Source organism: Brachycentrus maculatus, unplaced genomic scaffold, assembly GCF_059751285.1.
Source record: "Brachycentrus maculatus isolate JH-2025_06_01 unplaced genomic scaffold, ASM5975128v1 h1tg000566l, whole genome shotgun sequence".
Taxonomy (NCBI): domain Eukaryota; kingdom Metazoa; phylum Arthropoda; class Insecta; order Trichoptera; family Brachycentridae; genus Brachycentrus; species Brachycentrus maculatus.
The window spans coordinates 675,001-690,888 of NW_028281308.1; the positions used below are offsets into that span (position 1 = coordinate 675,001).

Consider the following 15,888-nt stretch of genomic DNA (forward strand, 5'->3'; position numbering starts at 1 on the left):
CAAATAAATATAAGTGATTTTTTCACTGTAATATTTATTCAATATTACCCTGGACTGGTACCTAAAGCGGAGGGCTGATCACCTTTCCTTCGTGTATGAACGATCAAGATAACACTGCGTTTATATGACACAGTGCCTTATGCACCATTGGGGTGCGGATAAGGGTTTTATTATTTATTAATTAATTGTACGGAATTGTAGTAAGAAATAAAGGTGAAAGGCAACATTGCAAAGCAGAATGAAGGGGATTGACCGATAGGAGATGTAGGCACTATGGAAAGGAATGAGTAAAAGGGCAGTGCGGACAGTCTCAGCTCTCTCTGCTGGCTACTCTAGCTGTTTGGTTCAAGACACTACTCTCTAGTCTCTTGACACAAGTCGCCTCTTATGGCTTGACGTTCTACGGTCACTTTACCTCAGTGCCTACGTCATGGACCCGTCTGCTTCTTTTCTGCCAGCATCCCCTGCATCCAACGGCCGCACTGAACATAGAAAATTTAGATCGATACATTCTTACGAAGACTGACAATTGCTGCCAGCGGCCATCAAGATAATCTTTCGCCACCGCCTACCCGAAGCAGTTTCCAGTCCAGCATCATCACCGCCACGACCAGTATGACCACTGCCAATTCTAATTAACCTACCTTCATTCCGTTTTTAAACTTTAATTCACCTACCTTCACAGAGTTTTTAAACTTTAATTTTCTGCCTTCCTTAGAGTCCTAGTATAAGTAAGATTAAGTAAATCTTAGGTAAAGTTGCATTAACTGAATTATTCTTGATTCAATTTAGTTTATTGCATTTACTGAATTCAAAAGTAAATCGTTATTGATTGTTTTTTTCCCAATCCTCTCTATCATCTCACCACCTGCTCACTTCTAATGATTTTAACATCGAACCTCAACATTAATGATATTTTGTTTTTACAGTAACTTATCATATCTTTTATCTTGACGATTACGGTTCGGTAAAGAAATAATTATTTGACGAACGGACTGATAAAATATATCAAGCGTGATAAGTTCGGCCGGAAGGTTAGGGTAGGTACTTAGTACATGATTATTGATACCAATGAAGCGATATTGTCTATGTGCCATCGGTGGCATGAAATCAGATAGTCTTTGGTCTTTGCCATGTGCTGTCGGCGGCGTTGCGCGTACCCTGCAGGTAATTATTATGATAGTTGTTGATTTAATGTAAAGTAAGCAGTAATAATGATATATTTCACTTAATGAACCTAATATTTTGTCACGACAATGAGTGTTCTTGGTAGAACTTAATGATTCCTTCTTGTAAACGACAATAAATGATAGCAGTTGTAGCTGTCAAAATTGAAACAAAGCAAGTTCTCACATTTCCAAGTAATGGGATACAGTAAATGGGGAAATTATTCGTGATAACAGATGAGAATTTACTAATTTCGAGTATCGATGTTTATTGTTTAATGCTATGAATTTAATTAAAAAAAAGCGTTGTAAGCGGTCACTTGCAACTTGCATATATCTTTTCTAAATTTCAGTGATGTGGTTGTCAATCGTGTGTAGAATGGTGAGTATAATAAAGTGTAATCCACGTTTTAAAATTTCAGGCTAAACTAATATTTTTCCCTTCAAATCTTCACTAGAAGATTAAAAAACAAATGGATCCTACTTTAGCTACTGTTAAGGCTGAACTGGAAGATGAAGAAGGGTATACTCTCCCTTTCTCCGCTGGTGATGGGCCACTTCTCGGGGGCTGCCATAATTTACGACATTGTTATGTCGACTTGTCATACTCTAGGATAAATAACCTACATAATCCTATCATCAAAGAGGAACCGGGAAGTGACAATGCTTCTCTCCATACTACGAAATACCTGAACGAGGGACCAGGAGTACTGGAAACTGCTATTGATCAACAATACAAAGTTATATCTAGCGATATCGTCATCCTCACCGAAATAGATATTGATCTTCCTGACATTAAACAAGAGTGCGCAGAATCCTCGAGCAGACGTGAAGCTGAATCTTGTAAGTAACACTTTGTAGTATGATCTGACTTATCTCCACATGTGTGACGCGGTTTCAGAGAGATGCCGAGCATGGGGCATTTCATCGCTAGAAGCCCGACACATAAAAGTTCTTGTTTAGTCAATTTAAGCCACTAGAAAAAAATGACATTAATTTACTTTAACCGCTTCCGTCTATTGCAACTGAGAATACAATTCAATATGTTCAAAACTGGTAACCCTTTCTGTGTTTTTGTCGTGTAAAAGTAAAAGACCTTTAATATATCAAAACTATTTATTTACTGGCATGTAGTTAATGGTTAGTCATTTTTGTTAAAGCGATATTCATGAATGATTCGAATTAAATTGTTGTATTGTTTACTTTCGGTGACCAATTTCAATTGCTTTGTATAATGAAACCAGATACAGTGAGTACTTGTGTAAGAAGCTTCTATACTGATTTAAAGAGATCCGGTATAAAATGTGCGTAACTTACTTTCTTGAAGCGTTGTAGTTTTATTAGTCCTTGCATCGAGAGGTGATTTTTTTAATTTTTTTTTTTTACTGTTTTATATCAGCTTTGTGCAATCATTTTATTTTTATAATAAAAATGTAACTTAAACTATAAACTATGACGATTTTAAAACAAAGTTACATTTAAATTATAAAATGGAAAGCCACAAAGTTAGTGTTTCATATATGAATAGATATTTTATTTTTATTTTCAGATTTAATTAGAAGTGAAACAAGGTCTTCATGTTCAAAGTATATCAAGCGTAAATGTTCACAGAAAGGAACGTTAAAGAGTCATATGTTTATTCACACTGGTGAGAAACCTTTCTCTTGTTCAGAGTGTGATTACATTTGTTTACGGAAAGAGGGTTTAATGAGTCACATATTAATTCATACTGGCGAGAAACCCTTCTCTTGTTCAGAGTGTGATTATAAATGTTCACGGAAAGGAACGTTAAAGTGTCACATGTTAATTCATACTGGTGAGAAACCCTTCTCTTGTTCAGAATGTGATTATAAATGTTCACAGAAAGGAACGTTAAAGAGTCACATGTTAATTCACACTGGTGAGAAACCCTTCTCTTGTTTAGAGTGTGATTTTAAATGTACACGGAAAGGATCGTTAAAGGGTCATATGTTAATTCACACTGGTAAGAAACCCTTCTCTTGTTCAGAGTGTGATTTTGAATGTACACGGAAAGGAACGTTAAAGGGTCATATGTTAATTCACACTGGTAAGAAACCCTTCTCTTGTTCAGAGTGTGATTATAAATGTTCACTGAAAAAGAGTTAAAAGAGACACATGTCCACTCACACTGGTGAGAAACCGTTCTCTTGTTCAGAGTGTGATTACAAATGTTTGGAGAAAGGAATGTTAAAGAGGCACATGGTAATTCACACTGGTGAGAAACCCTTCTCTTGTTCAGAGTGTGATTTGAAATGTTCACGGAAAGGAACGTTAAAGGGTCATATGTTAATTCATACTGGCGAGAAACCCTTCTCTTGTTCAGAGTGTGATTATAAATGTTCACGGAAAGGAACGTTAAACAGTCACATGTTAATTCACACTGGTGAGAAACCCTTCTCTTGTTCAGAGTGTGATTATAAATGTTCATATAAAGTGATTTTAAAAAATCACATGTCCACTCACACGGGAGAGAAACCCTTCTCTTGTTCAGAGTGTGATTATAAATGTTCACTTAAACAGAGTTTAAAGAGACACATGTCCACTCACACTGGTGGGAAACCCTTCTCTTGTTCAGAGTGTGATTACAAATGTTCGGAGAAAGAAATGTTAAAGAGGCACATGGTAATTCACACTGGTGAGAAACCCTTCTCTTGTTCAGAGTGTGATTATAAATGTTCACATAAAGTGAGTTTAAAGAATCACATGTTAATTCACACTGGTGAGAAACCCTTTTCTTGTTCAGAGTGTGATTATGAATGTTCACAGAAAGCAAATTTAAAGACTCACATGTTTATTCACACTGGAGAGAAACCCTTCTCTTGTTTAGAGTGTGATTATAAATGTTCACGGAAAGGGACGTTAAAGAGTCACATGTTAATTCATACTGGTGAGAAACCCTTTTCTTGTTCAGAGTGTGATTATGAATGTTCACAGAAAGCAAATTTAAAGACTCACATGTTAATTCACACTGGTGAGAAACCCTTCTCTTGTTTAGAATGTGATTATAAATGTTCACAAAAAGTCAGTTTAAAGACTCATATGTTAATTCACACTGGTGAGAAACCCTTCTCTTGTTCAGAGTGTGATTATAAATGTTCACAGAAATGGGTTTTAAATAATCACACAAAAATTCACACTGGTGAGAAACCCTTCTCTTGTTCAGAGTGTGATTATGAATGTTCACAGAAAGCAAGTTTAAAGACTCACATGTTAATTCATACTGCCGAGAAACCCTTCTCTTGTTCAGAGTGTGATTATGAATGTTAAAAGAAAGCAAATTTAAAGACTCACATGTTAATTCATATTGGTGAGAAACCCTTCTCTTGTTCAGAGTGTGATTATAAATGTTCACAGAAATGGATTTTAAATAATCACACAAAAATTCACACTGGTGAGAAACCCTTCTCTTGTTCAGAGTGTGATTACAATTGTTTACGGAAAGAGGTTTTAAAGAGTCACATGTTAATTCATACTGGTGAGAAACCCTTCTCTTGTTCAGAATGTGCTTATAAATATTCACATAAAAAGAGTTTAAAAAGACACATGTCCACTCACACTGGTGAGAATCCCTTCTCTTGTTCAGAGTGTCATTATAAATGTTCACAGAGAGCAATGTTAAAGAGTCACACGTTAATTCATACTGTTGAGAAACCCTTCTCTTGTTCTTAGTGTGATTATAAATGTCCACGCCCAATCCTTAAATCACTGCGGCGTGGACATGTTCAGATGGCTACGTGAATACTTGCCCACCTTAGCTCAACGACAGAAATGGCGACAGAGTGCTACCCCGCTAGCCGTTGGTGATCTGGTGGTTATCCAAGACGCCGCCTCCCCCCGCAACCAGTGGCCACGAGGGAGTATCTTTGAGACAACCCAAGGTGGAGACGGACAAGTTCGCAGCGCCATTGTGCAGACATCGACGGGGATCTATGTACGTACGACCAGCGATCAAATTGGCCGTGCTAGATTTCTTCGCAGAGAAGGTTCCCACGTAGGATGGTGGGGAGTGTTAGCGACGTCGCACGGTGGAGTACGCCCTGGTGATAAGTATGTGAAATAATTGTTAAATTTTATGGCTGAAAATGTTTTGAAAGTGAAACAAAATCATTGTTTAACATTGTTCTCTTAATTTAACGCTAATACAACACTTCATAGTGTAAAATATGTACTTTTCTTTGAAAATTTCGTGTGACAAATAAATAATAAAAATAATGTTTTTTGTCGTCTTTATTTCAAACTTACATTGAATTAAATTAAAAGTTATAAGATATATACAGAGATACTAAAAGAAAATATATAATACACAAAAAAATACTATTTGGAATCTGAAGATAAATATTCGTTTTCCGAATCATCTCCTTTACATTCTTCATCTGCTGATTCAGGCAATGAATAGTAAATCCATAGTTTTGCGTGAAAATGGTTTATCTTTTTTCTTGGGGTGCATCTTGTTTAATTTAGTAATGGATCCGAACTGAGTAATACTCTATTTAAAACATCCCGATTGCATACTTCCCGCGAGAACTTGATGTACGATTTAGCAGGTCTTGCAACTTTACTTCATTAGAATTTTCAGTAATACATATCGCCTCTTCTTAAGGAAAGCAATGTAATTTTTCGCTTTTACAATAGAATAACATGGATATACGTTTTTATTGGAAGCTTGAATAACTTCACATTGTTTTCTTATAAAGTCAGCTTCTACAAATATTCCTAAAGCTTTAGTTGGAGTGAGTTAGTTTACATTTTTCTGTTCTCATTTTTCTGAGTAAATGATTTTTTTTTATACTTAGAAGCCCGTGTTGGAGTTGCTGTCTTGTCTTTGAACAATTTTGAAACGTCAATATGTCCTGCAGCTCATTGACTCAAATTGGTTGCATAACTTAGTTCATCAGATGAAATTTCTTCACTCAGCTTTTTTGTTTTACGTAGCTTTCTGTTTTCGCTTAAGTTAGCCTTTCTTTCGTGGGTCTACCAACTTCGAGTAATTCATACGAAGGCAGTCGAATAGAATTTGAATGCCATTGTTTATTTTTTTGTAAAAAGCGATCTTTTCCTATTCCTTTTCCTATTCCTAAAGTTTTTTTCCAATTATTCCATTTTTTGTCAATATATTTACAAGTGCATTGTCGCATGATATTAAACAAGTATTTCCTTGCACTTTCTTGATGACAAAAGAAAAGTTCAATATTATATACATATATATATATATATATATATATATATATATATATATATATATATATATATATATATATATATATATATAAATATATATATACATATATATATATATATATATATATATATATATATATATATATATATATATATATATAAATATATATATACATATATATATATATATATTGTATATATATACATATATATACATATCGCTCACTCCTTTCAAGAACGTCATAAATCAAAATACTTGATTTTTCAGGAGAACGTTTTTAAAGTTTAAAAATATAATACAACGTGTAAAAAATAAATATCAAGCCACTTACTGAACTTTTTACTGTGCAACAGATCTTTTAAAGTAAAACCTGATGGTTTTTTCTCCATTTGAAAAATATTTAGTTTTATTTCAAAAAATAATTAAACAATACGTTTTCTTCAAAATGCAAAAACAACACTTTCTGTCCTTTACCGGGTAAATATTAAGTTAAAAATATGCCTCTTTTGCTGGGATATAGTTCATTTTCTGGGCATTCCGAAAACATGCACAACTGAAAATTGACGAATTTTGATATATATATATATATATATATATATATATATATATATATATATATATATATATATATATATATATATATATATATATATATATATATATATATATATATATATATATATATATATATATATATATATATATATATATATATATATATATATATATATATATATATATATATATATATATATATATATATATATATATATATATATATATATATATATATATATATATATATATATATATATATATATATTTATATATATATATATATATATATATATATATATAAATATATATATATATATATATGTATATATATATATATATATATATATATATATATATATATATATATATATATATATATATATATATATATATATATTATATATATATATATATATTTATACATATATATATATATAAATATATATTTATTTATATATATGTATATATATATGTATATATATTTATAATATCGCCTAATTAAAAAAAAATTATTAGGCGCACCCCTACTCTATTTATTTCAACACCGGATGTTGTCACCTAGGTCGGGAGTCGTTTGATTTGCAGTGTTATGCGCACGGCGTAAAAAGGAAATGGACACTAAGCGAGCGGCATTTACTTGTTAGTCGATTGTTCATAATCTCGCATACATTTAGTTAATTAAATCCCGAGAGATATTCTGCGCCGAAGATGAAACAATACCAGAGTGTTTATATATTACACTGGCCAACAATGATTTTGTAACTGAAATTTTGACGACTGATTTGGACCAAGTTAATCGTTCTTATTCGGAGTCCATATGGTGACAAGCTTGTATCACGTCAAGGTTTGCTGCTACAGTCATATCGACGTGCCCTACTAATTTTTGACAATTTTAAGATATTTGGCGTACGTTATCAACAGACCGTTATCTACAAATATAAATAAACAAAAAATATATATAAAATAAATTACGCCTAGTTTTCAGGCGTATAAGACGCTATCTACATCAAATTTTCTAAATGAACTGGACTCCCAAAACGCCAACTACTTAATTTTGACCAAGCATCAAGTTTTAAAACGATTTAATACATTATTTTATTGTGTTTTTGAATGTATAATACTAGTTTAGAATTTTAGATGATACCGTTAATAAAAAATACGTTGAAAAAATCTTTTAAGCTCTCAGGAGTAAAGTAACAGATTTGCAGATAGAGTACTTTTTACGTAGGGGCCGTCGATATTATTGTTTGTATTGACCCCATACGTTGAAACCGTAATAGTGGTTGGTATCCAGATATGTTTTAGTCTAAGGTCTTAGGGATTCAAAAAAAGAATTGATAATTATGTAGCAACAGTGGAAATATATTAACTTATTTATATTGAATACGAAAGCATTATATGTTTATATATTTATAGATAAACTTTAGTCAATAACAGAATTAAAAATATCCATAACTAAAAAATCTGACGTGGTACATTTTTTTTGCTTTGGTGTTTGAATTCAGCTATGCAAAGTGCATAAAGATCGGGTATTTGCATTCCGCATCATTTTCAAACACCAATGCAATCGGCATCTGCCGATATTGCGCAATTATCAAACATTTCCTGATAGCAAAATTCCTTTTGACATTTGCGCAAAAAATCTTCGTTCACTCTCGCAATTCTTTCCTGCGAAATAAATAAATTCATTCATAGTAGCAGATTAGAACATGATGCGGAATGCATGGAAACACGTGTCACAGTAGATTTGAAGAAATAGTGGTATTTACTAAGTAAAACATTTTATTTTTTGACATCTCATCAAGATGAAAAAGAACATGGAAGTTTGGGCATTTACGGGGCTGACGACCGTCATAGGCTGGTTTAAGTGATCACTTTACACACGTGTAACATTCACCAATTTTACCCATTATTGACAACCACACTACTCAAATTCTTGGAAGTTCTATATACATATGAACCAATTTAGAAACCTATATATATATATATATATATATACATATATATATATATATATATATATATTTATATTTATAACTATAAATATATATATATATATATATATATGTATATATATATATATATATATATATATATATATATATATATATATATATATATATATATATATATATATATATATATATATATATATATATATATATATATATATATATATATATATATATATATATATATATATATATATATATATATATATATATATATATATATATATATATATATATATATATATATATATATATATATATATATATATATATATATATATATATAACGCTAGAAAAGATTGAATCATATACATATAATCCGCCTCCGTAGTGTAATGGTCACCACGTTCGGCTACCATTCTGGAGATCCCAGGGGGGTCAAATAAATATAAGTGATTTTTTCACTGTAATATTTATTCAATATTACCCTGGACTGGTACCTAAAGCGGAGGGCTGATCACCTTTCCTTCGTGTATGAACGATCAAGATAACACTGCGTTTATATGACACAGTGCCCTATGCACCATTGGGGTGCGGATAAGGGTTTTATTATTTATTAATTAATTGTACGGAATTGTAGTAAGAAATAAAGGTGAAAGGCAACATTGCAAAGCAGAATGAAGGGGATTGACCGATAGGAGATGTAGGCACTATGGAAAGGAATGAGTAAAAGGGCAGTGCGGACAGTCTCAGCTCTCTCTGCTGGCTACTCTAGCTGTTTGGTTCAAGACACTACTCTCTAGTCTCTTGACACAAGTCGCCTCTTATGGCTTGACGTTCTACGGTCACTTAACCTCAGTGCCTACGTCTTGGACCCGTCTGCTTCTTTTCTGCCAGCATCCAACGGCCGCACTGAACATAGAAAATCTGGATCGAGACATTCTTACGAAGACTGACAATTGCTGCCAGCGGCCATCAAGATAATCTTTCGCCACCGCCTACCCGAAGCAGTTTCCAGTCCAGCATCATCACCGCCGCGACCAGTATGACCACTGCCAATTCTAATTAACCTACCTTCATTCCGTTTTTAAACTTTAATTCACCTACCTTCACAGAGTTTTTAAACTTTAATTTTCTGCCTTCCTAAGAGTCCTAGTATAAGTAAAATTAAGTAAATCTTAGGTTAAGTTGCATTAACTAAATTATACTTGGTTCAATTTAGTTTATTGCATTTACTGAATTCAAAAGTAAATCGTTATTGATTATTTTTTTCCCAATCCTCTCTATCATCTCACCACCTGCTCACTTCTTATGATTTTAACATCAAACTTCAACATTAATGATGTTTTGTTTTTACAGCAACTTATCATATCTTTTATCTTGACGATTACGGTTCGGTAAAGAAATAATTATTTGACGAACGGACTGATAGAATATATCAAGCGTGATAAGTTCGGCCGGAAGGTTAGGGTAGGTACTTAGTACATGCTTATTGATACCAATGAAGCGATATTGTCTATGTGCCATCGGTGGCATGAAATCAGATAGTCTTTGGTCTTTGCCATGTGCTGTCGGCGGCGTTGCGCGTACCCTGCAGGTAATTATTATGATAGTTGTTGATTTAATGTAAAGTAAGCAGTAATAATGATATATTTCACTTAATGAACCTAATATTTTGTCACGACAATGAGTGTTCTTGGTAGAACTTAATGATTCCTCCTTGTAAACGACAATAAATGATAGCAGTTGTAGCTGTCAAAATTGAAACAATGCAAGTTCTCACATTTCCAAGTAATGGGATACAGTAAATGGGGAAATTATTCGTGATAACAGATGAGAATTTACTAATTTCGAGTATCGATGTTTATTGTTTAATGCTATGAACTTAATTCAGAAAAAGCGTTGTAAGCGGTCACTTGCAACTTGCATACATCTTTTCTAAATTTCAGTGATGTGGTTGTCAATCGTGTGTAGAATGGTGAATATAATAAACTGTATACACCGATTACATTAACCAGTCCATGATTCTCATCTTCATGAATGTCATTTTAATTTTATGCATTTTATTTTCATCATTGTAATCATAATAATAATCCAGGTTTTAAAATTTCAGGCTAAACTAATATTTTTCCCTTCAAATCTTCACTAGAAGATTAAAAAACAAATGGATTGTACTTTAGCTACTGTTAAGGCTGAACTGGGAGATGAAGAAGGGGATACTCTAACTTTCTCCGCTGGTGATGGGCCACTTCTCGGGGGCTGCCATAATTTACGACATTGTTATGTCGACTTGTCATACTCCAGAATTATTAACCCGCATGATCCTATTATCAAAGAGGAACCGGGAAGTGAAAATGCTTCTCTCCATACTACGAAATACCTGGACGAGGAGCCAGTAGTACCGGAAACTGCTACTGATCTACAATACAAAGTAATATCTAGCGATATCGTCATCCTCACCGAAATAGATATTGATCTTCCTGACATTAAACAAGAGTGCGCAGAATCCTCGAGCAGACGTGAAGCTGAATCTTGTAAGTAACACTTTGTAGTATGATCTGACTTATCTCCACATGTGTGACGCGGTTTCAGAGAGATGCCGAGCATGGGGCATTTCATCGCTAGAAGCCCGACATATAATAGTTCTTGTTTAGTCAATTTAAGCAACTAAAAAACGACATTATTTTATTTTAATCGCTTCCGTTTATTGCGACTGAGGATACAATTCAATGTGTTCAAAACTGGTAAACCTATCTGTGTTTTTGTCGTGTAAAAATAAAAGACCTTTAATATTTATACTATTTATTTACTGGCATGTAGTTAATGGTTAGTCATTTTTGTTAAAGCGATATTCATGAATGATTCGAATTAAATTGTTGTATTGTTTACTTTCGGTGACCAATTTCAATTGCTTTGTATAATGAAACCAGATACAGTGAGTACTTGTGTAAGAAGCTTCTATAATGATTTAAAGAGATCCGGTATAAAAGGTGCGTAACTTACTTTCTTGAAGCGTTGTAGTATTATTATTATTAGTATAGGGTATGGTATACTTGAACACTTGTAGACACCAGCAGCTGTACAAGTATATGGATGTGCAACGGAACATCGCAGCTAGTGCTGTAATTTACTCTTTCCTGCTATTTATTCTCCATTTCCCTTCCTACATAGCATACTTGTTATATATTTATAGTCCTGGCATCCAGAGGTGATTTTTTAATATTTTTTTTTACTGTTTTATATCAGCTTTGTGCAATAATTTTATTTTTATAATAAAAATGTAAAACTACAACTATAAATTATGACAATTTTAAAACAAAGTTACATTTTGATTATAAAATGGAAAGCCACAAAGTTAGTGTTTCAAATATGAATATTAATTTTAATTTTATTTTCAGATTTAAGTAGAAGTGAAACAAGATCTTCATGTTCAGAGTATATCAAGCGTAAATGTTCACAGAAAGTAACGTTAAAGAGTCATATGTTAATTCACACTGGTGAGAAACCCTTCTCTTGTTCAGAGTGTGATTATAAATGTTCACGGAAAGGAACGTTAAAGAGTCACATGTTAATTCACACTGGTGAGAAACCCTTCTCTTGTTCAGAGTGTGATTATAAATGTTCACATAAAGTGAGTTTAAAGAATCACATGTTAATTCACACTGGTGAGAAACCCTTCTCTTGTTCAGAGTGTGATTATAAATATTCACGGAAAGGATTGTTAAAGAGTCACATGTTAATTCACACTGGTGAGAAACCCTTCTCTTGTTCAGAGTGTGATTATAAATGTTCACGGATAACAAATTTAAAGAGACACATGTTAATTCATACTGGTGAGAAACCCTTCTCTTGTTCAGAGTGTGATTATAAATGTTCATGGAAAGTAACGTTAAAGAGTCACATGTTAATTCACACTGGTGAGAAACCCTTCTCTTGTTCAGAGTGTGATTATAAATGTTCACATAAAGTGAGTTTAAAGAATCACATGTTAATTCACACTGGTGAGAAACCCTTCTCTTGTTCAGAGTGTGATTATAAATGTTCACGGAAAGGATTGTTAAAGAGTCACATGTTAATTCACACTGGTGAGAAACCCTTCTCTTGTTCAGAGTGTGATTATAAATCTTCACTGAAAGGAACGTTAAAGAGGCACATGTTAATTCATACTGGTGAGAAACCCTTCTCTTGTTCAGAGTGTGATTATAAATGTTCACAGAAAAAGAATTTAAAGAGTCACATGTCAATTCACACTGGTGAGAAACCCTTCTCTTGTTCAGAGTGTGATTATAAATTTTCACAGGTAGCAAATTTAAAGAGTCACATGTTAATTCATACTGGCGAGAAACCCTTCTCTTGTTCAGAGTGTGATTATAAATGTTCACAGATAACAAATTTAAAGACTCATATGTTAATTCATACTGGTGAGAAACCCTTCTCTTGTTCAGAGTGTGATTATAAATTTTCACAGGTAGCAAATTTAAAGAGTCACATGTTAATTCATACTGGCGAGAAACCCTTTTCTTGTTCAGAGTGTGATTATAAATGTTCACAGATAGCAAATTTAAAGAGTCACATGTTAATTCATACTGGTGAGAAACCCTTCTCTTGTTCAGAGTGTGATTATAAATGTTCACGGAAAGGATCGTTAAAGAGTCACATGTTAATTCACACTGGTAAGAAACCCTTCTCTTGTTCAGAGTGTGATTATAAATGTTCACAGATAACAAATTTAAAGAGTCACATGTTAATTCATACTGGCGAGAAACCCTTCTCTTGTTCAGAGTGTGATTATAAATGTTCACTGAAAGGAACGTTAAAGAGTCACATGTTAATTCATATTGCCGAGAAACCGGTCTCTTGTTCAGAGTGTGATTATAAATGTTCACAGATAGCAAATTTAAAGAGTCACATGTTAATTCATACTGGTGAGAAACCCTTCTCTTGTTCAGAGTGTGATTATAAATGTTCACGGAAAGGATCGTTAAAGAGTCACATGTTAATTCACACTGATGAGAAACCCTTCTCTTGTTCAGAGTGTCATTATAAATGTTCACAGAAAGGAACGTTAAAGAGTCACATTTTAGTTCACACTGGTGAGAAACCTTTCTCTTGTTCAGAGTGTGATTATAAATGTTCACGGAAAGGAACGTTAAAGAGTCACATGTTAATTCATACCTGTGAGAAACCCTTCTCTTGTTCAGAGTGTGATTATAAATTTTCACAGAAAGTGAGTTTAAAGAGTCACATGTTAATTCACGCTGAAGAGAAACCCTTCTCTTGTTCAGAGTGTGATTATAAATGTTCACGGAAAGGGACGTTAAAGAGTCACATGTTAATTCATACTGGTGAGAAACCCTTCTCTTGTTTAGAATGTGATTATAAATGTTCACAGAAAGTGAGTTTAAAGAGTCACATGTCAATTCATACTGGTGAGAAACCCTTCTCTTGTTCAGAGTGTGATTATAAATCTTCACTGAAAGGAACGTTAAAGAGGCACATGTTAATTCATACTGGTGAGAAACCCTTCTCTTGTTCAGAGTGTGATTATAAATGTTTACGGAATCAGTGGCGGACCTACCCTAGAATCCCAGAAGCCCGGCTTGCCTAACAACTCCAACAATGATTAAAAATACATAATTAATGTATGCCTGTTTTTAAATTATCGCGCGCTTTTTCGTACTACCCAAGATAGCAGAGTGTAAACATTCGGCTTTCGCCCTGTCTGTTGCAGGTGCTGGCGATACATGATTAGCCATCTCGCTCGCTCTCATTGGCTTCAATTTGGGCTTCTGCTTCCAGCAAAACGCATAGTTGATTTGGTTTAAAAACATAACTTACTACAAGAAATCAGCTACAATTCGCAATATTTGTAACGAACGTATTTCATTATTGTTATCTGTTAACTCATCTGTCAGATGCTTATCAACTAGTTTTATGCCTTTGTAGAGTTCATAAATATAAAATATAATAGATAATCCATAATTAAATACGGTAATTGTAGGAATTATTAAGATTTGAATAAGTTTTCGCATTATTTTCGTTCTTCGCTACGTTTTTCGTAAGCACATTTTTGTTTGAACGTCATAATGAATTCGGATACGGCCGATGTCGTTTGTGCTGTTTTATTTATTTATTTATAAAAGTGGTTGAAGGAATTACTTTATAATGGAAAGGTGAGCATTGAATTTTATTAAAAAAAAAGAAATGATTACATATCAAGGTCTCAAAGACCTACTCCTGATTTTAAAATATCACAACTGTTAAATTACATAAAAGGAAGTTTAATCAGTTGATATACAAAACTCGTTGGATTAGAAACGTATTGAAATATATTATTAGATTAAAACCAATATTTTTAGCTTTTCCACTTTATTTTTATTTGACCAGCGACCGGGTTACCGACATTTTATCATCGTTACCGACATCATCAGACTGGTACTGTCGATGTCGATGTACTGATGATGTCGGTAACGACGAAACCCGATCGCTGGTCAAATAAAAATAAAGTGGAAAAGCTAAAAATATTGGTTTTAATCTAATAAGTGGATAATAAAAATCTATTAGAAACGTATTTTACTGCAGTCAACATTTTCTTTATTTCAATGTGATGGCTATTCCGTACAAAAATTACATCTTTGCATTTTTTACACTCATTACAATACATTGTTTATCTTTATATTGTTTTTTTAAATAAAGTTTTGTCCTGACATTTCTTGGTTGAACTGCATTTTATAGAATAAAATAACTATGAAATTTTTTCCACTTGAATTTTATTTGACCAGCAACCGGGTTTCGTCATAACTGACACCACCAGTCCGATGATGTCAGTTACGACGAAACCCGGTTGCTGGTCAAATAAAATTCATGTGGAAAAAAGTACATAGTCGCTATTTTATTCTGGCTACGCTTGGATGGCTTGACTCTGGCCAATATCTGTACCCGACGGATTCTCCAGTTCTTTAGACACGTTGTGCGTGGCAACGAGGATAGCCTGGAACGGCTAGTTGTGATC

General features: G+C 33.1%; 2 protein-coding genes across 4 annotated transcripts in view; both read left to right on the plus strand.

The window, feature by feature from the left end:
• LOC148301407 (low density lipoprotein receptor adapter protein 1-like) overlaps positions 1-15,888 on the plus strand; it is a 291,630-nt gene that overhangs the window by 51,985 nt on the left and 223,757 nt on the right. The window lies entirely within an intron of this gene.
• On the plus strand, positions 10,423-15,081 carry LOC148301412 (uncharacterized). 3 transcript variants are annotated; one of them, XM_088273339.1, is made up of 4 exons: positions 10,423-10,473; positions 10,990-11,410; positions 12,275-14,518; positions 14,608-15,081. In XM_088273339.1, the coding sequence occupies exons 2-3, from the start codon at positions 11,041-11,043 to the stop codon at positions 14,482-14,484; spliced, it is 2,580 nt and encodes an 859-aa protein (XP_088129465.1). In that variant the 5' UTR covers positions 10,423-10,473; positions 10,990-11,040; the 3' UTR covers positions 14,485-14,518; positions 14,608-15,081. The 3 variants fall into 3 exon arrangements, with proteins under 3 accessions (XP_088129465.1, XP_088129466.1, XP_088129464.1); XM_088273340.1 differs by having other exon boundaries at positions 12,275-14,389; XM_088273338.1 differs by having other exon boundaries at positions 12,275-15,081.